Genomic DNA, 24,768 nt, shown 5'->3' with positions numbered 1-24,768 from the left:
CCTCAGAAACAGAAGCACGCAGAACTAGCACCTGCGCTGGCAACACTCCCCGATCCAGGACGGTATCCATTCACTGTTAGCTGCGAACAAAGTCTGTTCCTGAGAATATGCTAACTCTGCTATGATTACATATTGGTGACTAGTTAGTAATATGGCTTAGATTTGGGGTTATTTGTTGGTTGACCAACACAGAAATTAATAGCAGACGTCTTTCTATCTGCTGGATAATAGATGTTCATTCTCCTTGACTAAACTGATTACAAAGCTAGTATCTGACAATACCAAATTCAGTATTTCCAGAAATATATTTTTCTTTTCACTGAGGGGTGGTTGAGAAATAGATATATCCTATAGTCTTGAGAATAAAGATGCTTCAAGAGCCTCTACTTAAAGAAGTAGTATGTCTTTCGCTGTGGCAAAATCTATCTTTGTTGATCTAAAGTCAAATTATGCCAGTTTAGCCAGCTGCTGTGCATAGGCTGAGCTGTAACAGCAGTGAATGTGCTGCAGTCTGTGCAGAAGGTGAGTGGTAACATCAATTAGATTATCTTTCTTCCATTAAGGGACATAGTTAAGTCACATTAACTCACTTTTGACGGGGACCTAGGCCATTTTCACAAGCTATCACCACAATTTAGCAGAGTCATGGTCATTTCTTAAATTCCTGTACCTCTGTTGTTAGTCTGAGCCTTGGATCTCTGCAGCCAAGTACATGACACAGAAGAGTCTGTACGTGCTATCATGAGAAAATGATTTGGGAAAAAAAAATACTCCAGAAGAAGAGAAATTGGCTTTGAGTGGGAAAGAAGTATTTTTAATCTAGTAAATAAAAGGCACAGCAAGAACCAAAACCTGGGCAAATTCCAAATAAAAGTAAGCACACATTTAACTTTTAACAGGTGATAACCATGGAGAAAAAGCAGAAGTGGAAGTGGTGGATTCTCTGTCTTTTGAAATCAATTTTAAACTCAATGTTTTTCTAGGAGTTGTTCACTAATTTCGCTTTAACTGTGCAAATTACTGGGATGAGTACAGGAGTAAAGGGCTGAATTCTGTGGCTTGTGCCATATGGTAGTCTGACTGTGTAATAGCCATACCCCTCCCTTATCCTGCAAAACTTACAAAGACAGCCACCTTTATGCAGTCAGTTATGATTAGTAGACTTATGCAATGCGAGCAGTTCAGTGTGCGTGCAGGACAGTCTGTACCTCGTAGACCAGGCAGACACGCTGGGTTTAAACTGAAGGCAGCCTCTTCCCAAGAGCAGCTCAGCAGCCGTGAGGTACCTGAGGCTGGCAGAGGCCGACGGGCGTCCCCGGAGCGGGGCGGGAGCTCGGCGGCGGCTGTGCCGGCGCCAGGGCAGCTGCGTTACCCGAGCGAGCGGTGGCGGGAGCGAGCCGTACGCCAGCGGCGGCAGGGCGAGCGGGGACCGGGGGCACGGCTGGCTCCCTGCTGTCACGGGGTAGCTGGCCGCTGGCGTCATACGGCGTCTCCCCCTTGCGATGGCTCCTGCAGCTTGTCCTCGCTGAAACAGGCGATGTTTTATGCTCCTCGTCAGTACGTGACTCGGGCCACAGTTTCATTTCTCATGCCCATGTATAAAATTACCTGTAAATAGGTAATATAAGAAGTGTTTTCCAGTGAAACGATGACTAGAACATTATGCAATGTTCCTGTAAAAATGCATAAACTAAATGAAAAAACTCTTCTTTCGAAACCTTCTCTCTGTATTATCAAAACTGCCCTGGACTATTACAAATGAAAATATTTTTAAAATCTAATTGCTGTGAGTATTCTGTTGGTTTACTTTTTGTGCTTCACCCACCTTAAAGAAAATAAACAGTCTGATTTTACTTTGCATTTCTCATAAACAAGGACAGTGGGACAGTGTGTGGGTTGCAAATCTTTTGAAAGGAAAAAGTAGAGCAGACTTAGTTTCCCAGGGTAGGGCTTTCTTTTTTAATTTACCAAACACATTTCTCACGATAATACCCTTTCAAAAGGATTTGAACGATACTTTAGAGATTGAAGCTAGAGGTCCCCTTACAACCATCACCTGGGAATTTGACCTTACATACTGTAAAGGTGTGTAAAGACTCACGCAGGAGTCAAAGAAATGTGTCCTTTCTAATTATGGTTCTTTCTGGCTACTGTAGAGGCAGGGGCACTTTTGTACAAGGAAGAGAGTTCAGGCAGGTGTCAGGTAAGCGTGCATCACTGCCACCGCCTTCCCCGCGAGCAGCGTACGTGAAGGAGGGCGCTGCAGGGCCCTGGGGGCTTGAAGGAAACTCCTGGGAGGTTGAATTTAAAAGCGAGTGTTTCATGGGTGGGCAGCCGGGGACTTCTCTCAGGGAAGGATTTCCCGAGGCTGAATTTTGAAAAACTCGTGTGCAGAGCCTTAAAGTGGACCGACTGAGCTGCTCTCAAGGGCAAGCGCGTGACCTGCGCGAGGCTGGCAGAGCAGGGGCTGCTGCAGGACACCCCGCACGACCGCTACCTGTGCGCAGCTGCCGCCCTCTCCCAGCTGGCTCCGGGGAGAAGCCAGTGTCCTGGGCTGGAGCCCGAGGCTGCCCCAGCGTGGGAATAGCACGCACCAGAGCATGTAGGGGCTGATTTACGTCACAGCACTGCATCTAAAGGAACAAGTTACAAAAGGGCATTCTATAGAAAGGAAAAAATATTAACTAAATATTACAAGAATGTTTGTCTTCCTCCTTTTAGCATAATGTGGTTCTTTTTTTAGTCACTTTTCTATGATGACTGAATTTGTAACAGTTGAAAATACTGCGGAGTCATGAGAGTGAACTTGAGAATTGTGCTGCGAGTCTCTGTCATGCTGCTCCCCAGGTCTTCAGAAACACAACATTATGCTTGCTATTGCATGCGCTGTGGAGACCAAAATATGAGTCAATGGCAGCACCATCACATGCTGTATAAAAATTATAAAAACATATCATTTTATAAGAAACCTGTGTCAGGTTGCATGTATTATAAAAACATGCTGTGACTAATAGATCTTAAGTAAGTATCAAGTAAAAACCCTACAGATCACTTACAGTAAAAGACAAACATTCGCTCTTCCCCCACCCTTTTCTCTCTTTTTTCTCTAATTCTTGCTTTGACCATTCAGTAAACATCGAAGGGTAATCATTAAAGCAAACAAGCAGGTGAAACGTTTCTTCTGTCCTTGGAATAATCCACAACTAAAAAGCTGTGTGAGAGTTACTCCAGTGGAGGTCTGATGCCACCTAAAGTTCCTGAGAAGTCTTGCAGTAAGAGAGATCAGCAGTTCCCCCCAGTATTCTTAAGCAGTAATAGCTCTGAAGTTACTAGTTATTTATAGTTCTGTGTGGCTACGCTAAGCACGGCTGAAGTTTGCACTGTAAGAAAACTAGCTCAGTCATGCTGGGCTGGGTAAAATTCCAAAATTCTGTCATGTTCAGCTTGCAAAAAGCAGACATTGTAACTCAGGCCAAAATCAAAGCTTTGAAAAGAAGAGCCTGTCTTTCCTCCCCTGCTGCTAAAGCTAGCTTGATAAGGATGTTCCTTTATTTCCAACTTTTGGAAACTACCTGACTGTAAAAGGTTCAGTAGATGGAAGGACAATGAAATTGAGACATTTTCCACAACTGATATGAACCTTTGATATTTAGGAGATACATGTTTATTTCAGAGCAGTTTACTGAGCAGGGTTAATACCATTATACCTAGCGTTGAGCAATAAACCTCATCAAAATGTATTGCAATAACAATACGCTGTTTTCACAAAAATATACAAACTTTGAAAAGTGTGTTGCTTTTGCTAGATTTCCTTTGTCACAAGTATTGAAAAAAATGTGGCAGAATTTTTCTTTAGGATATTTTGTTTCGGGGTTTTTTTTTTCATTTTCTCTTACTTGTGCATTAGTGCTTGACATAAGGACATCAGTATTATGCATTGTTACTATTGACATGGTCATAACAGCTAAGAAGTGAAGCTGCTTTTTTATTTTAATCATCATTAGAAGTTGCTGCTATTTAGGGCTGTTGGGAACATCAGCCTTGTTTTGTAGATCAAAGTGTTTCCTGTCTGCTGTAATGAAACAAATGGACTACAGTCTTTTAGCTTCAGTTTCAAGTCACCTCAAAGACAGAGGAGGAGTCACCACGCAGCACAGTATAGATGGGGTACGACCTGGAACAGGACCCAGCACGTCCTAAGCCAGAACTGGCACGTTGAAAGGCATCCTTGGAAACTGGGGCACTTGCATTTTAAAACATTATGTTTATCAGCAGGTGGTAGGTGTTTTGGATTAAGAACCAGCTATGTTCTTAATGTGGCTGTTCCTCTCTCCGCAGCACCCTCTCCAGCTGTTCGCATGCCGTGGTGGCTCTGCTGTACCCCTTCTCCTGGCAGCACACCTTCATTCCTGTCCTGCCCTCATCCATGATAGACATCGTGTGCTGCCCTACCCCCTTCCTGGTGGGACTGCTCTCCAGCTCTCTGCCCAAGCTGAAGGAGCTGCCTGTAGAGGAGGTAGGAGCTGGCACCAAATTGCTTGCCTGGAGTAAAGCTGGTCTCACTCTGCACAGGGTCTGGCATACTCACATAAGTCCTCATAACTTTTAATTTGCCTCTTTGCTTCTTCTCTGCCTAAATCTCATGTTCAACTACCACTTGGTAACATTGCAGTAGAGTGGACAGATGTTAAAGAGTTTCATTTTCTCTCTAGTCCAACTCCTTCCGTGTGTCTGGCACCTTGACAGAGAGAAGTGAATCTTAACCTTGTTAAGAAGTAAGGACAGTGTAAATATTCTGATTTGTTCTGATTTTCTCAAATATGGAACAACACAGTGAAGTGACAGGAGGAAGACATGAAATGCCAACTGCTATGAGACCTGTTAATGCTAATGAAAGTTGTTCATGCAGCCACAGGCAGGAGAGAAAGTAAAACCTTTAACGCCTATTTTTGACTTCTGAGGCCTTGCTAACAGTATACTGGAAATTAAATGAGAGTCGTACATCTTCAGTTCTTCTAGAAAAATACCACCAAAATCCTAACAGCCACACTCTCTTTATTCCTTCTGTTTTCCTGTCATTTTTCCCATTAAATTTTCTTTTCTTGTGCTCACTTTCAAGGCTCTCTATGCCTCTGGCCCTTGTAAATCTCTGCAGTTTTCCTCCCACTCTCCTAACGTTGCCTTCCTACATCTTCCCATCTTCTTTTCTCAGCTTTGCTACTTCATTATCATTAACATTTCATACTTTAACCCTTCAGAAGTCTTTAAAGTCTTTTCACCCCTCTGAAATACTTTTCTTCTGGACACTAACAAAAGTGATTAGTGACAACTTGCTTAGGTTAAAAAAATGTCCTGCCTAACCTTTTAAGCTTTTTTGCATATTAGCCTTTATGTGAGGTCTGTTTTACCTGAATTATATTAAATTAGACTCTAAGTTCTAAAGAAGGAACTTCATTTTCCTGCTTTAAAAAGCACACAGCCTGTTTTTTTTTTTACAGTAGGAATTTGATTCATGTTGAGACTTGGGACCATTCAGATAATCCTTTTCTTTGTAAAGGTACACACAATGAATGTTGCCTGACACTTAAGATATATTTCACTTTACTGTTCTCTTTCTTTAGGCTTTGATGGTTAACCTGGGATCTGATCGATTCATCAGACAGGTAGAGTACAGCTTGAAATGTTGCCACCCAGTTTAGCAAGCTGTTTAGTCCTATAGTATTACTAAGTTTCTTTGATCAGAGGCATTTGGCAGGAACTGTGCAGTGGATAAGAGACTAGGAAAAAATGTACTCACATTTTCTGTTTCATCTGCAAATAAGTACTGCTCCTCAGATGTGCCAAAGGGATTGAGGTTGTTACTGTCAGAAGAAATGAAAAAATGTATTCACAGTGCAAAGAACACATCCAAACATAACATCATGTTAGCAAGAAAACTAGCATTGCTGGACGTGAAAAGGACAAAAATTACAAAGAAGAAAAGTTACCAGAGTGAAAGAGGAAAGGTGAAGAATGGTTTAGTGTGGTAGGAAAAGTAGGAGCCCTGTGAACAGGGAGAGGAAGGATCACCATCTCCTGAAAGTAACGTGGCTCTAGATAGCTTCAGAAGTGTTCTATCTGCAGGTTAGGCAGATAGTTAATTCTTTTCCTAGGATTCCTTGGAAGATATGGCTGGTGAATAGTGGTTGCACCTCTAGCAATCTTGTGTTTGCTCACTTTTCCTGAACAAGCTTTAAATAAGATGAAGAGAGCAGCAGGGGAAAAACAGGAAACAAGATATACCAGAATATAAATAAAAGGAACTACCAAGAACTAAAGAAGTTTTCCCAAACCAACTAGAACAGCTGTGTATACATGTAGCTAGGCTTTGCATGATGTGTATTTAGTAAAAACAACTATCTGGACTCTATTGTACCTGTCAGGTTATTCTACATTACACTTGTCATGTAAAGAGCTGATTCCAGGCTTATATATATTTACCTTGCTCTGTGGATTATCTTTTCTGTTTTTAATGTCATTAAAAGTGACATGAACTTTTATTTGGAAATATATGATAGATACACATAGGTTTTCATTATTTCATTTATGTAGGCATGACAATAGCAGACACAAAATGCCTTTGCTTCAGAATTTTAAACCTTGAAAAAGTATTTGCTGCAGTTACTGCACGGTTGACTGATCTAGAGAATTTTTTTTTCTGTCAGATGGATGATGAAGATACACTATTGCCTAGAAAATTGCAAGCAGCTCTGGAGCAGGCTCTGGAGAGAAAGAATGAACTGATAAATCAGGATTCAGATAGTGATTCAGATGATGGTAAGTTCATTTGGAAACAGGATTTGTATAAATAGGCATGTAGGTAGTATTGTGACTCCATCCAGGAGAAAGACAGGCCTTCAGTACTCAAATACCTTTTGCAACATCAAAGATAATCTCAGAACACAGGGAGTGGGACTGATGGCATCAACAAACAGTAATCCGTTATCAGCAACCTATTCACGTTTCTTTGTGAATGACATGCACTCCCATGAAGACTTCCAAACCTTTGCTCAGACAGAGGTTTGTAGTCAACTTGGCCTTAAATCAGTCGAGGTAAGTATAGGTGCTTAGGGGCGTGTCAGAGTTTGGAGAGAAGCAGAGACCTCCAGAAAGCACTTTGTATACTAGAATGGCTGAATTGCCTCTGCAGGTTCATATTTCTCTCCGGCAATTGTAAAAAAAGCCTACGGTGAATTCAAATGCCTGTGGTGAAGAGGTATGAAACAGGCCTCTATGCAGTTTTTGAAATTTATTTCTACTGATCTTTGCTATACATATGTAAAACTATTTTAATATCTCAAAAGTGGTAAAAAAGCAAATTCTATACCCTTTTTGATCAGTTCTTGGTAAAGGTTTATTATTCCCAGAGCAAACATTTTAACTGTCAGAGCTGTTCGGAAGTTTCTCAAGAACACACTGATTTAAAGTTAAAAGCAGAGGTGCAATTTTGATGAAGCACTGGCAGACTTTTTAATTTCCTGAGCTATCTCCTGAGAATCTGTAGCTCTTGTTGATTCTCGGTTATGAAACACAATTATGTAGATTGGCACTCTTGATTATAAGGGTGTTATGCTTTTCCCTATCTGACGGATAGCTAAGGCTTCAAGGAGTTGGTACAACTGCTTTTAGTTATTCGCCCAGCATCAGTAACTGCTAGATGACCGTACCCGGCCCAGAGCTGGATGACAATGCTGAGAGCTCTTGTAGCGGCTGATTTTGGTGTCTTATTGCTGCCTTATTTTGCAGAATGTAACACCCTGAATGGATTAGTGTCTGAGGTTTTTATCCGATTCTTTGTGGAGACAGTTGGCCATTATTCCCTGTTCCTAACCCAGAATGAAAAAGGAGACCGTGCTTTCCAAAGGGAGGCTTTCCGTAAATCTGTGGCCTCCAAGAGTATCCGCCGCTTCTTGGAAGTTTTCATGGAATCCCAAATGTTTGCTGGTTTCATCCAGGATCGAGAGCTGAGGAAATGCAGGGCAAAAGGTAAGGGCGGTTTTTCTTGCTGCAGCGCAGGCTGTTTGTTGTGTTTCCCAGGGATCCAGCAGTCAGCGTCGCTCGCCAGCGTCAGAGCCAAGCAAAAGTTAACGCATCTCCAGAAGCACATGGCGCTCTTCTTGCGGGCCTCGATGGCAGCAGGAGTAATGATAGCAGGAAGGTTTTAGCCAGAGGAATCTGAATGTCCTGTAGTCTTTCAGGGAGAAATTGTTTGTGCCACGCCAGGGAACGGCCCTGAGGAGGGCGCAGCCCCTCGGGGACGCGAAGCGGCCTAGGGGCTGCCTGCCAGCGCTGTGCAAAGGGAGCACGCGAAAGCCGCGTTAAAATAAGGCTCCGTTAACCCAAGGGTTAATCGGAATTATTTGAAAGCTTTTCTTAGGTGAGCTCGGGCTGCAGCCGGTTTTTCTCCCGCGGACGGAGCCCGCCGCAAAGTCCGGCACGGGCGAGCGCCCCCGGCCGCCAGCGCGGGGCGGGGCCGCAGCGGGGCGGGGCGGGGCCGCAGCGGGGCGGGGCGGGGCGGGGCCGCAGCGGGGCGGGGCGGGGCCGCCGAGAGGCCTCAGCAGCCGCGGCGCCTGAGCGGCGCTTGGGGCGGCAGGCGGGCGGTGGCGGTGGCGGTGGCAGTGCGTGCGGCTCCGCTAACGGGTGGCGCGGAGCAGGCTGCCGCGGGGCCGCGCTGCGAGGGACCGGCAGGCTGCGGGATCCTGCGCCCCGCGAGGTGGGCGCCGGAGCGGCGGGGGTGCTGCGTGGCCCGCCGTGAGCAAAGATAAATCCTTTACCTTTGGCATAACATCTAAGGTTCAGCCCCCTACTAACCTTAAGGGCCCTTACGGCGCAGTGAAATTTTAGAGTACTAGAGGCAGAGACAAGTGATTGTAAAAGTTAAAAGTCGGGAATGCATAAAGGAAAGGGGGAAATCGGTTCAGCTTGACAAAGCTTTTTTCAGCCCAGTTTTTTCACTCTCTTCCTTAGGCCTCTTTGAACAGAGGGTTGAACAGTATTTAGAAGAACTTCCAGACACTGAACAAAGTGGAGTAAACAAGTTTCTGCGAGGCCTTGGTGAGGAAAATCTTTAGAAGTATTTCTGACATGCATTCTCATGTGTGTTTTTTTTTTTTTAATTTAAAAAAGCCTTACCTGCGATGAAGTCAAATAATCAACCAGTGGTTTCAACACGTGATAAGAAATATCAAAAGGAAAACAATGAAAATGTACTTAAAGCTGGCAAAAGTAGATTTAATTATGACCCTTGTTAATGCTTTCATCAGCATTTGGAAAAAAAAAACCCTCAAAATGCAATGTAGTAACAAAACAAAACAAAAAAAGACCTTTGGCCATTCAAGATTCTTTTAATTGGAAATCTCTAGCTGTATTAAATAGAAGATTCACTCTGTAACAATTACATTGCAAACCAGACACATTTGCTAAGTGACTTTTGATTGCGCTTGGTTTTTCAGTATATGTCAATGACTCATGCTGTTTTCTTTAGGAAACAAAATGAAGTTCCTTCACAAGAAGAATTAACTCCTTTCTGCCGAAACACCAACCCAAAGACTATTTATGACACTGTGCGTGAGACACCTGCAACTTTTCAGATTTTGGTGTGGGAGGAAAATGAAACAAGCTGACCACAGCTTTAAGTGACTACAGATGCTGTTAGTGTGCCAGATGATGGCTCTTTTATGTGTTTGGATAGAATTTGTAAATAATGTGCCGTAAGCTTTTGTAACTGATTTTGTAATGAGCAAGGAAAACTGTGGTAAATATTTGTATATTCCTGAGAATAACAGGTGCTTTTTTCTTTAGTACGAATTGAGTTATGCTTGGTGCAAAATTGAATAGCTGATTATGTGCAGCTGACTGTCTCAGCAGAACCACTGACTTCAAGGGATGTTTATGAGAACTACACTGATGCCTGAATACTGCGGTAATGAATGAACTCTGAGGTACATGGGAGAGGTTGTGTGCAGGGGGGCTGGTTTCATTTTGCAGAGTTGGTATTTTTTTCCTAATTAATTCATTTTAAAAGAAAGAAATAACAGAGTAACTTTATAATAAGGTACTTGGTTCACAATACAAAACTTCCACTTGGTTGAACTCTGGTCAGTAAACTACTTGTAACACATTCTGCATTAGGACTGCTAAACATGAGGAAATCTCAGTTCTTTGACATGCAAGCTGCAATGACTAGGTACAGTACATCCTTTACTTATGTATGTATGGTTTCTAATAAACTGTGTAAATATATCTGTTTGTTTATATTCATTGGAAACCTTTGCAGATTTCTGCTGTTGAGTAGGTACAAAATCAGAGTAAATTTTCTGTTATTTTTAATGAATTTTTAATTAAAAAACAAAATGATTATTATGAACCTGTCTTTTAATAGGTTTGCTATTTCACACATATAGGGTTTTTTTTTCCTACTTAATGTTATTCACTAGGACTGAAATGACATTTTATATCACTGCTCTGTTAATTTAAAGCTAACAAAATCATCTCTTTATAAACTTTTTTTTTCAGAAAATTAATTTTTGTCATTGTTAATATCATAAATACTATTCCTGAACTGTGATATTTTCAGGTTGATTGATTTTTAGAGAGCCTTTGCCTAACTTTCTGATGAGCTGATGACCTATCTTTTATGATAGTTTCTTTCTGTCTAGGTGGTGCTTTCATCTCAGTGAAGACCATTCAGCAGGACAGAAATGGTTAGTTTGTGCATTCTGCAGGGCAATGAATATTACCTAAGTATCACATTTATCTTTAATCTGGTAACATAACATACTGTGATTCTGCTCCCGTGCTGTTGTTATTCTATAAGATTTTCCTTAGTTTTAAGAAAAAAACATAAAATATTTGAAAATATTTGCAAGTCTGCCAGGTAATGAAAATTCTACCCCTTAAAAAAAAAAACAAAAACCAACTGGGTGTTTCTTTCCATTTACAGCGTTATTTCTTTGCTTAATCAGACTGGCTTTGAGGCTTGCGCAATTCCTAACCTGGCAGTGGTTCTGGTTTGCTGTCAGCCTCATAGAACAATATTGAGGGTTTATTCACTAAAAAGGTGAAGTCGTTTCCTTTTTCTTTTTCTTCCCTCACACTCATGTATATACAAAAACTTGTTAAGCATACATGATAAGAAATATCTGTAAAATGTAAAATACCAAGCCCCCTTGATTCATTGGAAAGGTAATGACAAATGCTAATTTCTACTAGTATTACTTTATAATATGCTGTAAATTACTGAATGACTTCTAGATTTAGTTCCTTGCACCAGAAAGAATAACCTTCACTTTCATAGGTAGAATCTGGCTATTTTATGAATGACAGCTGCTGGTAAATACATGGAGAAAACGCCAGATAAAACATCATCGTTGGCTGAAGGAACTGCTGCTGAGGGAACAGTTGTTACAAGCACCACGCAGACACGGCCAGGCCGTAGGACGCTGCTGTACAAGGATGTGGCATTGTAAAATGTCTCCCATTTGGAAGCTGTTTTCCTCTATATGCACTTTGAAAACCTAAGCAGAAAGCTTTCAAATAATAAACTACCCATCACCATGTCATTCCAATTTTTGTAATGTGAATCAGAGAAGAGTATCAGACGAGATGAGGTCACGTTTCAAAAACCTGTAGGTGCCTTCTTGATTCTCTATAGTGGCTATGTAGGACAATCCTAATGTTATCCAAAGATGTATTTCAAAGCATCAAATGAACCAAAAAGATGGAGTATATTATTCCACCCTGTATAGTAGCTGTGAAAGCACTGTTTTCAGTTGCGAGTACACTGTTTAACTAAGAATGAAATCCTGAAGAAATACAAGTGCAGTAGTGAGACCTGTGTTTTAGAACTGGAAGAGATTTGTATAAAATTTTTTGGTATAAAATATATAAAAAACAAGTATGAAAACCAATAAAACGCTGCAGGAATTGTTACTCTAGTGTGACAAGTAGTTGTGTTTAAGTGCATAGCATACAGCTCCCCCTTATCAGTGTAGAAAAACGTGACCAAACTAGCAGGTTCCCCCCCCAAACTGGTAAAAGATTCAAAGAGAGCTTGAAGTGAGTTGCTGCCTCTGCTGCAGCGCACGCGGCCAAGAGGAAGGCGCTGTGCGGCACTGCGGGAGAGGCAGCTCGTGCTCCCCGGAGACCTGCTGAGCGCAGCCTGCTCCCGAGCGCGGCTGCGGGGGCTGCCGCGTCCCTCGGGGAAACGCGCGGGGCCGCGCCGCGAGCTAGCGCGGGAAAGGCGGTCGTGAGGAAAGCTGCCCCCAGCGCCAGAGGAGCGCCAGTCCGCGTCCCCTCACGGGCGCGCCGAGGCCGCCGCGCACGGGCGGCTCTGTCTTACTTTGAAGCTTCTTCCGCCCTTTTTCCCCGTACCGTCACCCGGGCGACGCGCGCCGCCGCCCCCCGCCAAGCAACGGCCGCCCCGCCGCCCCGGGATTCTCGCGAGGCCTAGCCCCGCCCCCGCCGCCTCGGGCCAAATATCGCGAGAGCTCGCAAGGCCCGCCCCCCGCGTGGCTTGCCTGAGTCTCGCGAGCGCCGCGTTCTTTCTCTTCCCTCGCGGCCGCCGACAAGATGGTGGGTGCGCGCCGCCGCCGCCGCCGCCGCCGCCCTGCGGGCCCCGGGAACCGGCCCGGCCCGGCCCGGCCGGCGCCTCGCGGCGGGACGCGGCTGGGGAGCGGGGAGGGGGGGAAGGGGCCCGGCGCGGCGCGGGCGGCGCGGGTCTCACTCGGGCGGCGTTTCGCTGACGGCGGGTCTCGCTTCCCCTACAGCCTTCCCGCCTGCGGAAGACGCGGAAGCTTCGGGGGCACGTTAGCCACGGCCACGGCCGCATCGGTAAGTGGGCAGGCGGCCGCCGCGGCCCACAGCGCCTCTGGGGCCCGGCGCGGCGCGGCGGTGCGCGCTCTCGGGCGGCGGCGGGCCGGGCCGGGGCCGAGGCCTGCGGCGGGCGCGGGCGGCGGCTGGGCCGCAGCGATGTGCCGAGCCGCCGTGTCGCCGCTCTGCTTGCGCTCGGCCGGGAGCGGGACTGAACGCGGCAGCCCGGGGACGCGACCCGCCCGCCTCAGCGCTGCCGCGGCTCTCGCCCCTCACCCCCTGGGGCCTGTCCGTGCGCCCTCGCTGCGCTAGTGCGTGTCTGGTGCTGCCGTGCAGCCGCGCTGTGGCTGTTTCTGCGGGGCGCGGGGGGGTCTCTGCTGGCCTCGCTGATCGAACCGGCTCATACCAAGGCGAGGCGAAGGCAGGAGAAGGGACAGGACTGCACCATCGGAGTAATCAGCTTAAGCGGGCATTGAACACACCTCTGAGCACAAGTAACTGATACAATACTCTCAGTGTAATGAGCTTAATTTTTCTTTTTAGGCAAACATAGGAAACATCCTGGAGGCCGTGGTAATGCTGGTGGTATGCACCATCACAGGATTAACTTCGATAAATAGTAAGCTAGCATTTTAAATACATACTAAGAAAACATATGTTTTCAAAGTAGTAAAAACAACACACTTATATCTAAACATCCAAACTTCCCTATAGTTCTATGCATTTTTTCTCTCTAGCATGAAGTGTAATGTTATAGCTACAATCAACTTATGTCCTCATCTCCTCTAAAATCAAAGACCTTTCCACTTAAAGCAGACATCTTTGAGAGTTCAGTGTGGCATTCAGTAAATTTACCAAATTTGCCTGTTACAGTCTGGTCCATGCTGAAAAGATGCACGCATAATGTTATGTAAATCCAAACTCCATACTATATAACTGTATGCAATAAAGGTAAGAAATCTTATATTTAGTTAATGCCGAGACTAGAGTCACATCTGGGCACTGCCTGTTGTCCTGGTGTGCTAGAGTACTCGGAAAGTAACAACTAATCTATATTCACTGGCTGTGACCATTCTTGATTCAGTCAGTCACCAGGTTAGTGACAGGGGGTCTGCAACTTCTCAGGCGACGTGATCCTCCCTGGATTCAGTGAGTGGGGTTGTCTAGGAGATGCAAGGTTGGACCAGACTCACCAGAAGGATTGAGTTGCAAGTTCTACTAGGGATAATAACTACTTTCTTAAGAAAAATAATTTTCCTTTGGTTTGGATAGTAATGGGTATTACATTTAAATATTGTATGTGTTAATATAAAAAGAATAATATGAAAGTAAGATAAAATGATCTTTCTGTGATCACTTGAGCAAGCAATATGCTTGTTTGAGTGTTGATTTGTAGTGCTGTTTAGGATGAACTAAAAATGTGGTTTAATGAGGAATGTATTTCTTTCACAGTCATCCTGGTTACTTTGGAAAAGTAGGCATGAGGCACTATCACTTGAAGAAAAATCAAAAGTTCTGTCCTACTGTCAATTTGGATAAACTATGGACGCTCGTTAGTGAGCAGACTAGGCTCAATTACGCCAAAAACCAGGCTGGACTAGCCCCAGTCATCGATGTTGTACGCTCAGTAAGTTTCTGCTTGTATCCAAATCTGCGATTTGTGGTCACTTAATGTGTAATTTAGCTTTGCATATATGAGTGATAAAATGGCAAACTGCATATAAGCTACAGTGCTTGAATCTTAGTAAACTTCTCGGGACAAATACATGTATCTTAGCATATCAGTAGTTACGCTAGTATTTTTGCAGCTACATTTTTTTTCCTGTAAGAAATTCTTCTCATACTTGTGAGTGATGAATGACAAGGACTTCACTTATGAAAGGTGGTGAAAGATTAGTTGTTTAAATTGTTACTGAAAGCATGTACAAAAACATGGTAGAACTTTCCTGATTTATATAAATTGATTTCTTTAATATCGAGACTAGAGTCACATCTTAACATATTTGATTGTCTTGGTGTGCTATAGTTCTCGGACATAAACATCTGATCACTATTCACTGGCTGTGATGTCTCATATCTCAGTCAGCCACCGAATCAGTAACACTAACTAGTTTGCCTAGTGGATGTGTTCTCCATCTCAAATTAAGATGCCTATATTGGCATCTTTACTTCTTTTAACAAGCTATGACTTTAGAGGCTGTAGCATTAATGGGCCTTTTGCTATGACTGTGCTTTTAATATAAAGGACAGGAGCAAAATGAGTGGGAGAGAACAGCTATTGCTGTGAAAGCTTGGAAAACAGGATAAAACACAGGTGCCTTGGCACCAGCGTGGCACCCTCACTCCCTTCAGTTGTATGTGTAAGATGCAAAGAGTCCTCTGCTCTGTTCAGAAGTACTGGATGTCCGGGCTTGTGGAACAGAAGTAATTGTGTAGTAATTAGTAATGGAAGCATAGCTGACTGCTCTGCCCTTTGGAAAAGTAGGGAAAAAGCCAGCCACTTGGTTATGAGCCTTTGCACAGTCGTCTTTTGTATATGGAGTACTGGAAGAATTCCAGATTCAAATATTCAAAATTACTGAAAATTTTTCAATTTCATTATGGTTCAACTTACTGTATAGCTTCTGCTTTTTCTCTGAGCAACTGTAACTCCCCTGTATCATGCACAGTATTTTTTTCACTTGTGTCAATTTTATATTGGAGATGTAGTCACTAAACGTCATGGTGTTTCTGATTTGGGTTTAACTGGTGCATGCTAAAAGACAGGTCTGAATGTGGGAGCCTAGGATGATTACAAACGCTTATGGATTTTTTTTCTTTCTAGGGATATTACAAAGTCCTGGGCAAGGGGAAGCTGCCCAAACAGCCTGTAATTGTGAAAGCAAAGTTCTTCAGTAGAAGAGCAGAGGAGAAAATCAAAGAAGTTGGTGGTGCCTGTGTGCTTGTGGCATAAAGGCCTTCATGTTTTATTCAACTTTTTTGAATAAAGACAATGTGTAAAATTTGTGGCCAATTTAATTTTGATTTACAGAAGTTTCTGAAATCTTTTTCGTGGCCTTTCCAGACACTGTTCAGACTTAATTCTTGTCCACTTAGTGATTACTGGCTGTTTTTGTTCAGTGGTTTGACAGATTCTCAATATGATTTGGAGCTGCCTGGTTAGTGTCCAGCATTCAGTTCTTATTTGGCATGTAATAATATCTTATTTTATCTTTACAAGGTAGTTAAATAGATAGGTTCTTCCTGTATTTGTGCAGTTGTTGATGGGTGATCCTCTTCACTCTAATAGGGTGACTTATTTTCTACTGATGAGACTTTGTATACTAAGATGACATCTAGATGAATTCTCTTACAGGTACTCTGTCTTGGCTTTTGGGAATGGGAAAGTTAGTGAGGATAAAGTACGAAACAATGCAGAGTGGGTAACAGTATAAAAACTTGATGGGTGCAATAGACTTAGTGTAGGCAATCATTTGTGATTTGTAGGCCCCAGGCTTCCTTCTGGGGTTGCACAACAATTCTAGCTGTGTTTCCATCTAATGGTGGAGGTAGGGTATAACAGGGAATCGGGGGAAATAAGTGGCTATAGGTGGGAATTAAACAAGCCCAGGTTCCTGTCTCATTTTATGATTGCCAGTCTTTTGTCATTAGAAGCACTTGAGGCAGGTATGAATCCATTATTTCTACAGATGCTGCTAAGGGGGTCTGTCTAGCATACAGCTATGTCATGAGCAACACCAGCTTCTGAGCAGAACAGTCCTGTGTTGTGTGCCCCTTTACAGTTAGCAGCACCTGTGGTTGCAACAAAAAGTGATCTTCCCTCCATCAGCATCATGCATAGCAATTAGCTGTATTTTGAACTTCGTTCAACAACGTGGTCAAATTCTTGTTTGTGTTTTAGTGATATTGTTAATGAAAGGGCTTTATAAGTGATGACTTCTGTATTTGTCCCTACAGTGCTTCAATTGCTGCTGTTAGGCTCAATGCATGATAGCAGTCTATCTTATGACAGCAGTCAACATCTAAAATGTAGACTGTTTTAATCTTATGTGCTGTTCTAGAAACTACTGCTGTAATACTGAGAGTACAAACTGAGGTGTTTGCATCCTATAATTGTAAGAGCGTAAGGCTTGTAGTCATATATAGTGTAAATTGTATCTTCCTTGTGAATATAACACTATTTTTTCAGTCTCTTTATCTAGGCCAAACCCTGCTGTGAATGTACTGAATGCCTTTCAGATGAGGCTGACCTCTTCCACCACAGGATCAAATTGGCCTGACAGGATACTAATTCTGAATTTCACTAATTCATAGTGGTTGTAATGGCATTATACTGGATCTGTCCTATTGGTAACATGGCAGACTAGTTAGCTTGTGTTCAGGTAAAAGCTTTTAAAGCCTCTTGTCAGAGTTACTGGATTTAAACATGGCAGTTCCAGGTTGGTGTGCCTTTAGGGGTTAGCAACAGTATATTGCTACCTTCATGGATTCACAGTCCAAATATTCTTCCTATAAGCTAACAGTAGCAATGTACTGAAACTGTTACTTAATGTCTGAATTAATATAATAACTGTTAATCAACTTTTGCAACTGATACACTCCTCCACAAGTAGGGTACGCAGTTTCTCAGTGTACCATGTGAGAGACAGTAATGGTGCCTGCTAGCTCTGACCTTGCCTACAGCTGATGTAAAGCAATGGCATAGCTTGGGAGCTGCACTATGTCAGCAACTAAGTGAATTTCTGATATGTTTGCATTAAAATGATTAAGAAAAGCATTGCAGACTGCTAACCTCAAAACCAGACCTCAGTTGTTAATGCAAAGCTTGGCTCTGTATGCTGAAGCAGAACCTTTAAAGGTAAAAATCAAACTATATTACTATCACTATACTATAGTGAGCAGCTTTTCACCACCTCTTATTTTAAGTGTCTGATGAAAACCGTGTAGACACTGTCACCTGTTTTGTATGCTTACTACTAAGAGTCTTAAAGTATTGCTAATAGCTACAAAATACCTTATGGTATGTGTGAAACAATCTTGCAATCCCTTCCATCTCAACCTAGCACTTGCCAATAATTAAGTTTTGGGCTGACGTGCATTGTTTTAATTAAAACAGTTTATCTTTGCTGATTGACACTACTGTTAGTTGTGAAGAGCTACAATTCAAGGATAGTCTGTAAAATACTGAGGTGACAGCATGTGAACTTTCTTTATCTTGGTGACTGCTGGAACCACTGTCTTCTAGTATGTGATCCAGTTCAACCACTGCTAAAGCTCAGTGAAACATAACAGTTCACTTGTGCTGTACAAATTGCCTTAGCATGGTACAGAATCAACTAATTCCTTTATCGTAAACTGTTTTCATCAGGTAGAGGATTTGGGGGGTGGGGGGGGCAAAAAGCCTCACCCGAGAGCTGTAGAAAGCAGAGTCCAACTCAACACATTTCAGGCAGCGAAGACCATGGCTGCAAGACAAGTAACAAGAATGAAGGCAATGTAACCAGAACCTCTATCAAGCACTCAGTTCAATCCTCAAAGGTAAGTTATGCAGCACTACAAAATAAGAGACCTTTATTACTCCTTTCTGTCAGTAATCTGATGCCTGACCAGATCATAAAATCAGTGAAAAGCTCAAGTTACACTGAAGTACTCCCAAGTGCATGTGACAATAGGCAGGTGGCTGTAGCTCACTGAGGTACACAGAAGTAGGTGCAGCTTTTATGCTTTGGGACTTAATATAAAATACATAGATATTTTGTACAGTTGTCTTATGAGTACAAAAAGTTCTTCATGCCAGAAGCCTGTGGGCTCTACTGAATCTGATCATCACTGCTCTACTGAAGAGCTCTAACAGTTGGTGCTCTATTTAGAAAGTTTCCCCATGTCTATAATAAACTTAATGATTAGGTTAAAGTTAACAATCTCTACTTACAATGAAGGCTTAATCAGGTGAGCACAGTGTATCTTGAATTATTTGTTTAGTCATGTTTGTCTACAGTTCAGTAATGACAATTACAGCATGATATTCACATTTTTAAGTATCACTGGTAATGAAATGCTATATGCAATATTGCTAAATATTGTTGAGTTCACATCCCAAAAGAGTTATTTTAATGACCTAGTTTAACTCTTCCTTTTAGTTTCAGAAAAAAGTTTCTTTTCTTTGATTATCACTGTCTAGCTATTCCTTTATGGTACCGGAACAGCTATGCATGAAGCCTCAAGAGCAACTGAGGTATAGCTAATACCTGGTGGCTTAAATTCTTGTTCCTAATTTGCTCCCTTTAATTGCCTTTTTTTAATTGAACAACCTGTTTTATGCTTAGATGTGTTACTGGTATGTGGTGATTAAAGCATGAACAAAGTCAATGAAAAAAGATGAGTATTCTTCAATAACAGTAGCACAGGACAACAATTGGAAATGTCAGGATGTGACTCCAGCCTCATGTGCTGGAAAAAGCCAGAGCTTTTCCCATCCCTAAAAGATGGGATTAAGTTACTTAAGTCTTTCACTATGATCTGCAAACAGTATACAAAGAAGGAAGCATATGAAAAAAGGTGAGGTAAAACTGAATGAAGCACATATTGTACTGTATTGATGAAGCATCTCTCAAAAGCTAACTTAGAGCATAATTACACTTGTGTCCTGAATTATTCACTTGAGTGCAAGCCTATAAATATTATACAAGGATGAACAATTACAGCTGGACAGGAGGAGAAGCACGGCCAGCGTGAACAGCGTATCGGTGAGTGTACGCCACCAGCGATGGGCTCGGCCAGCTTCGCTGGTCTGCACGTGCTTTTTTGAACATAGCTGAGCCTTATGCACTCACTAACCTGCACTGTACCATGCCAGCTCCCCCCCACCTCTGCTCTGCCTGGAGGAATAAATGTTACTTTGGCGACGGGCCTGAGCTGTTCAAAAAGCTGTTGGAAGGGCAGCTCTGCCGCCGCCGAGCCGCGGGGCAGCCCTGGACGCGGCGCCGAGCTCCCGCGCCGCCCCTCGCCCTGGCAACGGCCTCCAACGGCCGGCGCCTCGCGGCAAGCCGCTTCCGTTGACGCGGCACAGCCCCGCCCCGAGCGCCGGCCGGACGTCACTGTCACTCATCCTGGGGCCCCGCCCCGCGAGGCGGCGCGGCGCCTCCTGCCGTGGCGGCTGTTGGGCGCGAGGGCGCCTCCTGCCGCGGCGGCCGTTGCGGCGGGCGGTTGGCCGCTGGGCGCGCGCCCCGCTCGCTCGCTCGCTCGCTGTGAGGAGGCCGGGAGGCGCCGCGGGCAGCCGTTTCTTTGGACAAAATACTGGCAGGGAGTATTTCCGAAGTGTGAGAGCGCCAAGTAAAGACAAGTGAATTGCCTTTACTGGCAACTCTAATTACAATTATTCAGTTGATTTACCCAGATCAGTTGATGCTTTTGTTTAAAATAGTTGAGTGTTTTGCACTGGTTTTGATTTAATGATTGTTGAAGAGAAAAAGCATGTGGGATTTTGCTTTGTCGCTTTTTTTTCTCTCATTTGTGCTGAATGTGTTGAAACAACTGCTTTTGAGAATGTTCAGGTGAATTGTTCAGATTGCTAATTAAGTAGGCAGGTATTACTGAATTCAAACTGGTGACATTTCTGCGTTTTATAGTGCCTTAACAAGAAATTCCTGTGAAGTCTAGTATGAAAACCCAAGGATGACTGTCAACACCAACTTTCTCTTTTCTCCTGGGAGGAGAAAATATCCCAGTAAGGGATTTTCATATTATGGTGATTTGCAAAATCAGAGAGCAGGAGCAAGGAAGCTAAAAAGAACGAAGACCAACTGACTTTAAATGCGAAATATTTTCCTTTTGGTTATTTACCTAATATATCATGTTCTGGTAAATGGGGATAGTTTTGTGGCTTCAAGTAAAGTAAAATTTTTGGCGATTTAAGATACTGCTAATGAAGCAATTACGGACAAAACTGGTAGAAATAATGTTACAACACTTTAAAATGCTGCAACATGCCTCTTGTAGCAATGTCCAAGTTTTATGGAAGGAAGAAAATACAAACCACCTGATTAAATTGGAGCAAAAGGAGGAACAAAGAAAATTGAAAGACTTGCATAAAGATTTTAGCTCTAAAATACAGAAATACAGTTATGACAATGTATCTTTTGTTAACTTCTCTTGTATGAAATGAATGCCTTACTAGAAGTTCCAATCCTGTAATATCCAGATGCTTCTCTTTCATCAGTGTTGGGGCTGCTGATGCCTTACAATGGCCCTGACTGATCTTCTGGTCTTGAGGGGAAATCCCAAAACACAGTTTCTTTTCTGTTCCCACATTTGGGCTGGTAAGTCAAGTGCTTGCTACTTCTCTTCCCGTTCCATGTATGCCTCTCTGCCTGTCAGCTGTCTCCCCACCTCTCCCCATCTTTATCTGTTTCCTTTCCCATGCCCTGCCTCATGACCCTCACCTCACATCTCCAAATGCGCCTGAGTTTATATTCCTCATTATCACTGCTGCTGGACTTATTGTTTCCCATCGGTGTAGCCAAGTCACTGGTAATGTGGCAGCATTTGCATATGTGGCTCAGCAGGAAACTTTAACATTTTTTCTCACTCTTATCCTCTGCTCCCCTTGAAAACTTGTATATTGTTTCAAAAGTTATGCAAAAAGCATAAATTAAAATGTATGGTAACCCACTTCTGCACATTCAGCCACTGGTTTGGCATTTATGGTGATACAGCATTTCCCAATATTAGTCTTTGTGTTTGCACAAATTTTCTCTGTGCATTCATGCTTTGGTGCTGGGCTGTGGTTTCTCTATCTGAACAATGTGTTAGTTTAAGACCTCAACTTCCTATTGCACAAATTGTATGTTTTTGTAGGTGCTAATTTGTCATCTTAACTCTAGTTGCAAGAAACAAAGGAGACAAAGCAGGATGAGGAGCTGCGCTGCCCTAAGGACATTTGCCTCTGGAAGATAATTGATGAAGATGTGCTGTAAAAAGTGAGCTCATACAATAAGCATTTATAACGTTTATTAGTTACACCACAGGTACCATTATCACAGCTCATTTTTAAAGGGATCTCTAACTTTGAAATTTCAATCAAAAGTGAGCTTTTGAGGTAGGTTTGAATTTGTCTGATATGTCAATTCAGTAAAGTTGGTGGATGTCTACCTATTTTCATTTGTTCCTACAGGTGGGTCTTGGGTATAAAATGCAATATAGACTGCAACAATTGGTCCATTTAAAAAAAAAAAAAGACGTCAGAATGCAACACTCTTAAAAAAATAAAATAAAATAAAAATGACTGGTTGTGACTTTGAGACATTCATAATTTTGTTTCCTCATAGAAGACGACCTGATTACTAACCATTTCCACTGGATTCTGCCCTCGGACAGAATCTCTCAAGAGAATATATGTACCTACAACTAGAGCTGTTTTCCTTCTGTGCTAGGGAAAATCTAAAGAGAATATCAGCAAGATATGTTCTGCTGGTAGCAAGGCCATGATGCCAAGGTGATGGGCGGCTACTGGAGGGGCTCCAACCCTGGGAGCTTCTGTCAGCTGGAAGACTGGTTCCAGGGGAGACAGGACTGTATTTGCTTTTCCTCCTCTGATGCTCCTCCGCAAGGGAAAGGAAACTGAACTGCAACTTGCAAAAGTTTCCTTTTGCAGGCTATGTCTGATAGACAATTCTAAAAAAATCGGAATCGAGGGTGGAACATGAGCTGCAAAATACTCAATTTATCTTGGGGAGCTCAGGCTGGCACGAGAAACACTACTGAGCTTGTAGAAAGTTTAGATTTAATCTATATTTTGATCTGTGGTCATCTTGACAGGTGAAGTTTGATCACTGTGAACTGTATTTTATTAATTTCTACAAAGATTAGCAGAAAAGTTTTACGTTTATCAAGGCAGCTTTCTAACAGACTGCTGAAATAATGGTGATATGCTTATCTTATTTGCTATTTAAGCTATTTTGCTTATTAAGTTATGCTTAACATTATTTGCTTTACCTGAAAACTGTAAAACATTGAGATGAAATTATAAAAGCAGTAGGGGAATATCATCATTTTTATTGCACAGTTTGAATACTTCTAGCAGGAAGTGAACAGCATGTGACAATTCAGCCTGGTAACAACTTTGTAAATAGATCCATAGAACAGATTACTTCAGTTTTTACAAAAGGTACAAGTACTATAGAGATAGTGGGATCACGGTTTGTAAATCTTAAACCACACTTTCCTGCACAACAATCTGCAAAGATGATCTTTTGTAAAGCAAGTATGTGATTTTCAGCTGCAAGGAGCTTCCTCTTTCTTCAAAAGGACTAAACAAATGTTATTTCTGAGAATGTGCATCCTGCAGTTACCTTGTAGTTTGCACTTGAGTGATCAAGTGTTTTGTTAAGTGAAGGGGCTGTCATGAGCCATTTTGTGACTCTCCATGTTCTTGATGTCTTGACAACAGAAATGGAGAGCCTGGATCTGTTGAGAAATTGTTTGGTGTGCAGATGGGACCTGCGGAGGAGAAACCCCAGAATGCTACCTTGTCTCCATTCCTTCTGTGAGGACTGTCTTCCAGATCTGATTCAAGGATACAGCTATATTCCCACCAAGTATGAAGTTATATATGAAGGTAATATTTAAGAATCTCTTTTTTGCTTATGCTCTTTGTAATGCGGTAGTATAATAACAGAAGGACTGAGAAGTATTTTTTGTAGCATACTCCTTTAAAACACTAATTTTAAAGAATAACCTAGGAGACTTGAAATTTGTATGAGCAGAGGGTGGAATGGGAACAAGTCTCATTCATTGTGTTTTCCATCCAACAGTAATGTTTTGAATATAAATGATGCAATTAGGCAATGTTTTAAATTTTCCAGAGTGGGCTTGGTTTCAATGACTTATTTTAAATGAATGTAGCATTATAAATATTTGGTTTGTTTTATGAGTAAAGCTACAAGCTGGTTGCTAGGCTACATCGTTATCCAATCTTTTGGACATGTTGGAACTTTCTAAGGTACTGGTTGTGGTGAGAGATTGCGTTACTTGTCCTTCTCTTCCCCATGTCCCAGCCTGCCCCCTCTCCACCAACACCACAGCAAACACTGACATAAAAACTTCCGGTTCTTTGCTCCTAACAGAGGTCACAATAATTGTTATTATGTGTATTGTGGGGCACTGAAACTCTCTTGCACTTTCATTATATCTCGTTGTAAAACTGGTTTCGCTCTGTATGAACTCTCAAGACTCTAGGATATATTGCAACTCACTTTCACAAGCTGAGTAAAGCTAGTGATAAAGAGAAGCATTTCATGACTGTGGCTTTTGGAAATCCTGAACTTGTACAGTTTTTAGTAATGTTGTTTAGAGAATGTACATAACTTTTTGGAACAAGACGACTTAAATCACAGAAATACAGACATTTCATTTCATTTTTAACTGAATGAATGAGTCTTGTCATGGGGAAGCATTCCAGATTCATTACTGATTTACAGGAAGGCTAAAAGCATGAAGGTTACTTATATTTTCACAGGGTTTGAAATTGAGATGAATAAGAGACATAATTTATTATTTCTTCCATACCAGACTTTAGAAACATGTAGGAAGAGAAGATACCTTCCCTGAGGTGATAATCTGAATTGGCTAGATAACATAAGCCAGGCAAGTTCAGGTTTGAGAACAAATGAAAACAGTTCTAGGAGAAGCTGTTGAAAGGCTAGCAGAATACAGGAGAAGAAGGAAAAGGGGATAAATGTGAGAGGATGCATAATCCCTATTCATGCATAGGGAGTTAGAAGGAGACAAAGAGGACAAAGCAGTCATTTCAAGTAAATGCCTCCTTAAATTTTTAAATGTCCAGTCATTGTGGGCTTAAAGTCTGAGGGACCTATTATGTAATAAATTGCTGTTCAAAACACCCACTACATTACTACTTAT

At 42.4% G+C, this 24,768-nt stretch overlaps 3 protein-coding genes, 1 long non-coding RNA gene and 2 other non-coding genes across 16 annotated transcripts in view; 5 read left to right on the top strand and 1 right to left on the bottom strand.

The window, feature by feature from the left end:
• The window catches only part of DENND2B (DENN domain containing 2B), a 195,012-nt gene extending 183,412 nt beyond the window's left edge, over positions 1–11,600 (top strand). For 5 of the 10 annotated variants that reach the window (XM_067296093.1, XM_067296097.1, XM_067296094.1 and 2 more), the window contains 6 exons: positions 4,339–4,516; positions 5,622–5,663; positions 6,705–6,816; positions 7,786–8,025; positions 9,007–9,093; positions 9,524–10,281. In XM_067296093.1, the coding sequence (XP_067152194.1) occupies positions 4,339–4,516; positions 5,622–5,663; positions 6,705–6,816; positions 7,786–8,025; positions 9,007–9,093; positions 9,524–9,558 (694 nt within the window). In that variant the 3' untranslated portion in view covers positions 9,559–10,281. Of the gene's footprint in view, positions 1–4,338; positions 4,517–5,621; positions 5,664–6,704; positions 6,817–7,785; positions 8,026–9,006; positions 9,094–9,523; positions 10,282–10,682; positions 10,743–11,335 lie in introns of those variants that run through there. The other 5 variants (XR_010884069.1, XR_010884070.1, XR_010884067.1 and 2 more) reach the window with 5 other exon arrangements.
• On the bottom strand, positions 791–12,631 carry LOC136992069 (uncharacterized). Of its 2 annotated transcripts, none has more exons than XR_010884071.1 (3): positions 12,558–12,631; positions 5,798–5,861; positions 791–1,608 (listed from the first exon to the last, which is right to left on the bottom strand). It is a non-coding gene; the product is annotated as an uncharacterized lncRNA (long non-coding RNA). The 2 variants fall into 2 exon arrangements; XR_010884072.1 differs by lacking the exon at positions 791–1,608 and adding an exon at positions 2,717–2,886.
• Positions 12,518–15,851, top strand: RPL27A (ribosomal protein L27a). The gene is made up of 5 exons (XM_067296098.1): positions 12,518–12,612; positions 12,807–12,870; positions 13,393–13,468; positions 14,302–14,476; positions 15,674–15,851. Exons 1-5 carry the CDS (start codon positions 12,610–12,612, stop codon positions 15,800–15,802), a joined length of 447 nt encoding a protein of 148 aa, XP_067152199.1. The 5' UTR covers positions 12,518–12,609; the 3' UTR covers positions 15,803–15,851.
• Positions 13,826–13,957, top strand: LOC136992092 (small nucleolar RNA SNORA3/SNORA45 family). The gene has a single exon (XR_010884216.1). It is a non-coding gene; the product is annotated as a small nucleolar RNA SNORA3/SNORA45 family (small nucleolar RNA).
• LOC136992093 (small nucleolar RNA SNORA3/SNORA45 family) lies at positions 14,824–14,955 on the top strand. Its single transcript, XR_010884217.1, has one exon. It is a non-coding gene; the product is annotated as a small nucleolar RNA SNORA3/SNORA45 family (small nucleolar RNA).
• Positions 15,852–23,174: 7,323 nt separating the features above from the next.
• TRIM66 (tripartite motif containing 66) overlaps positions 23,175–24,768 on the top strand; it is a 51,743-nt gene continuing 50,149 nt past the window's right edge. The window contains exon 1 of the mRNA XM_013957905.2: positions 23,175–23,464. Coding sequence (XP_013813359.1) covers positions 23,251–23,464 — 214 coding nt within the window. The 5' untranslated portion in view covers positions 23,175–23,250. The remainder of the gene's footprint in view (positions 23,465–24,768) is intronic.

This window comes from Apteryx mantelli, chromosome 4 (assembly GCF_036417845.1).
Source record: "Apteryx mantelli isolate bAptMan1 chromosome 4, bAptMan1.hap1, whole genome shotgun sequence".
Classification (NCBI taxonomy): Eukaryota; Metazoa; Chordata; class Aves; order Apterygiformes; family Apterygidae; genus Apteryx; species Apteryx mantelli.
This window is presented reverse-complemented; position numbering and strand designations above follow the sequence as displayed.

Coding starts and splice junctions, on each gene's coding strand:
- RPL27A (XM_067296098.1), top strand. Junction 12,871..13,392: donor CCACGGCCACGGCCGCATCG/GTAAGTGGGCAG, acceptor TTTTCTTTTTAG/GCAAACATAGGAAACATCCT. Junction 13,469..14,301: donor AGGATTAACTTCGATAAATA/GTAAGCTAGCAT, acceptor TTTCTTTCACAG/TCATCCTGGTTACTTTGGAA.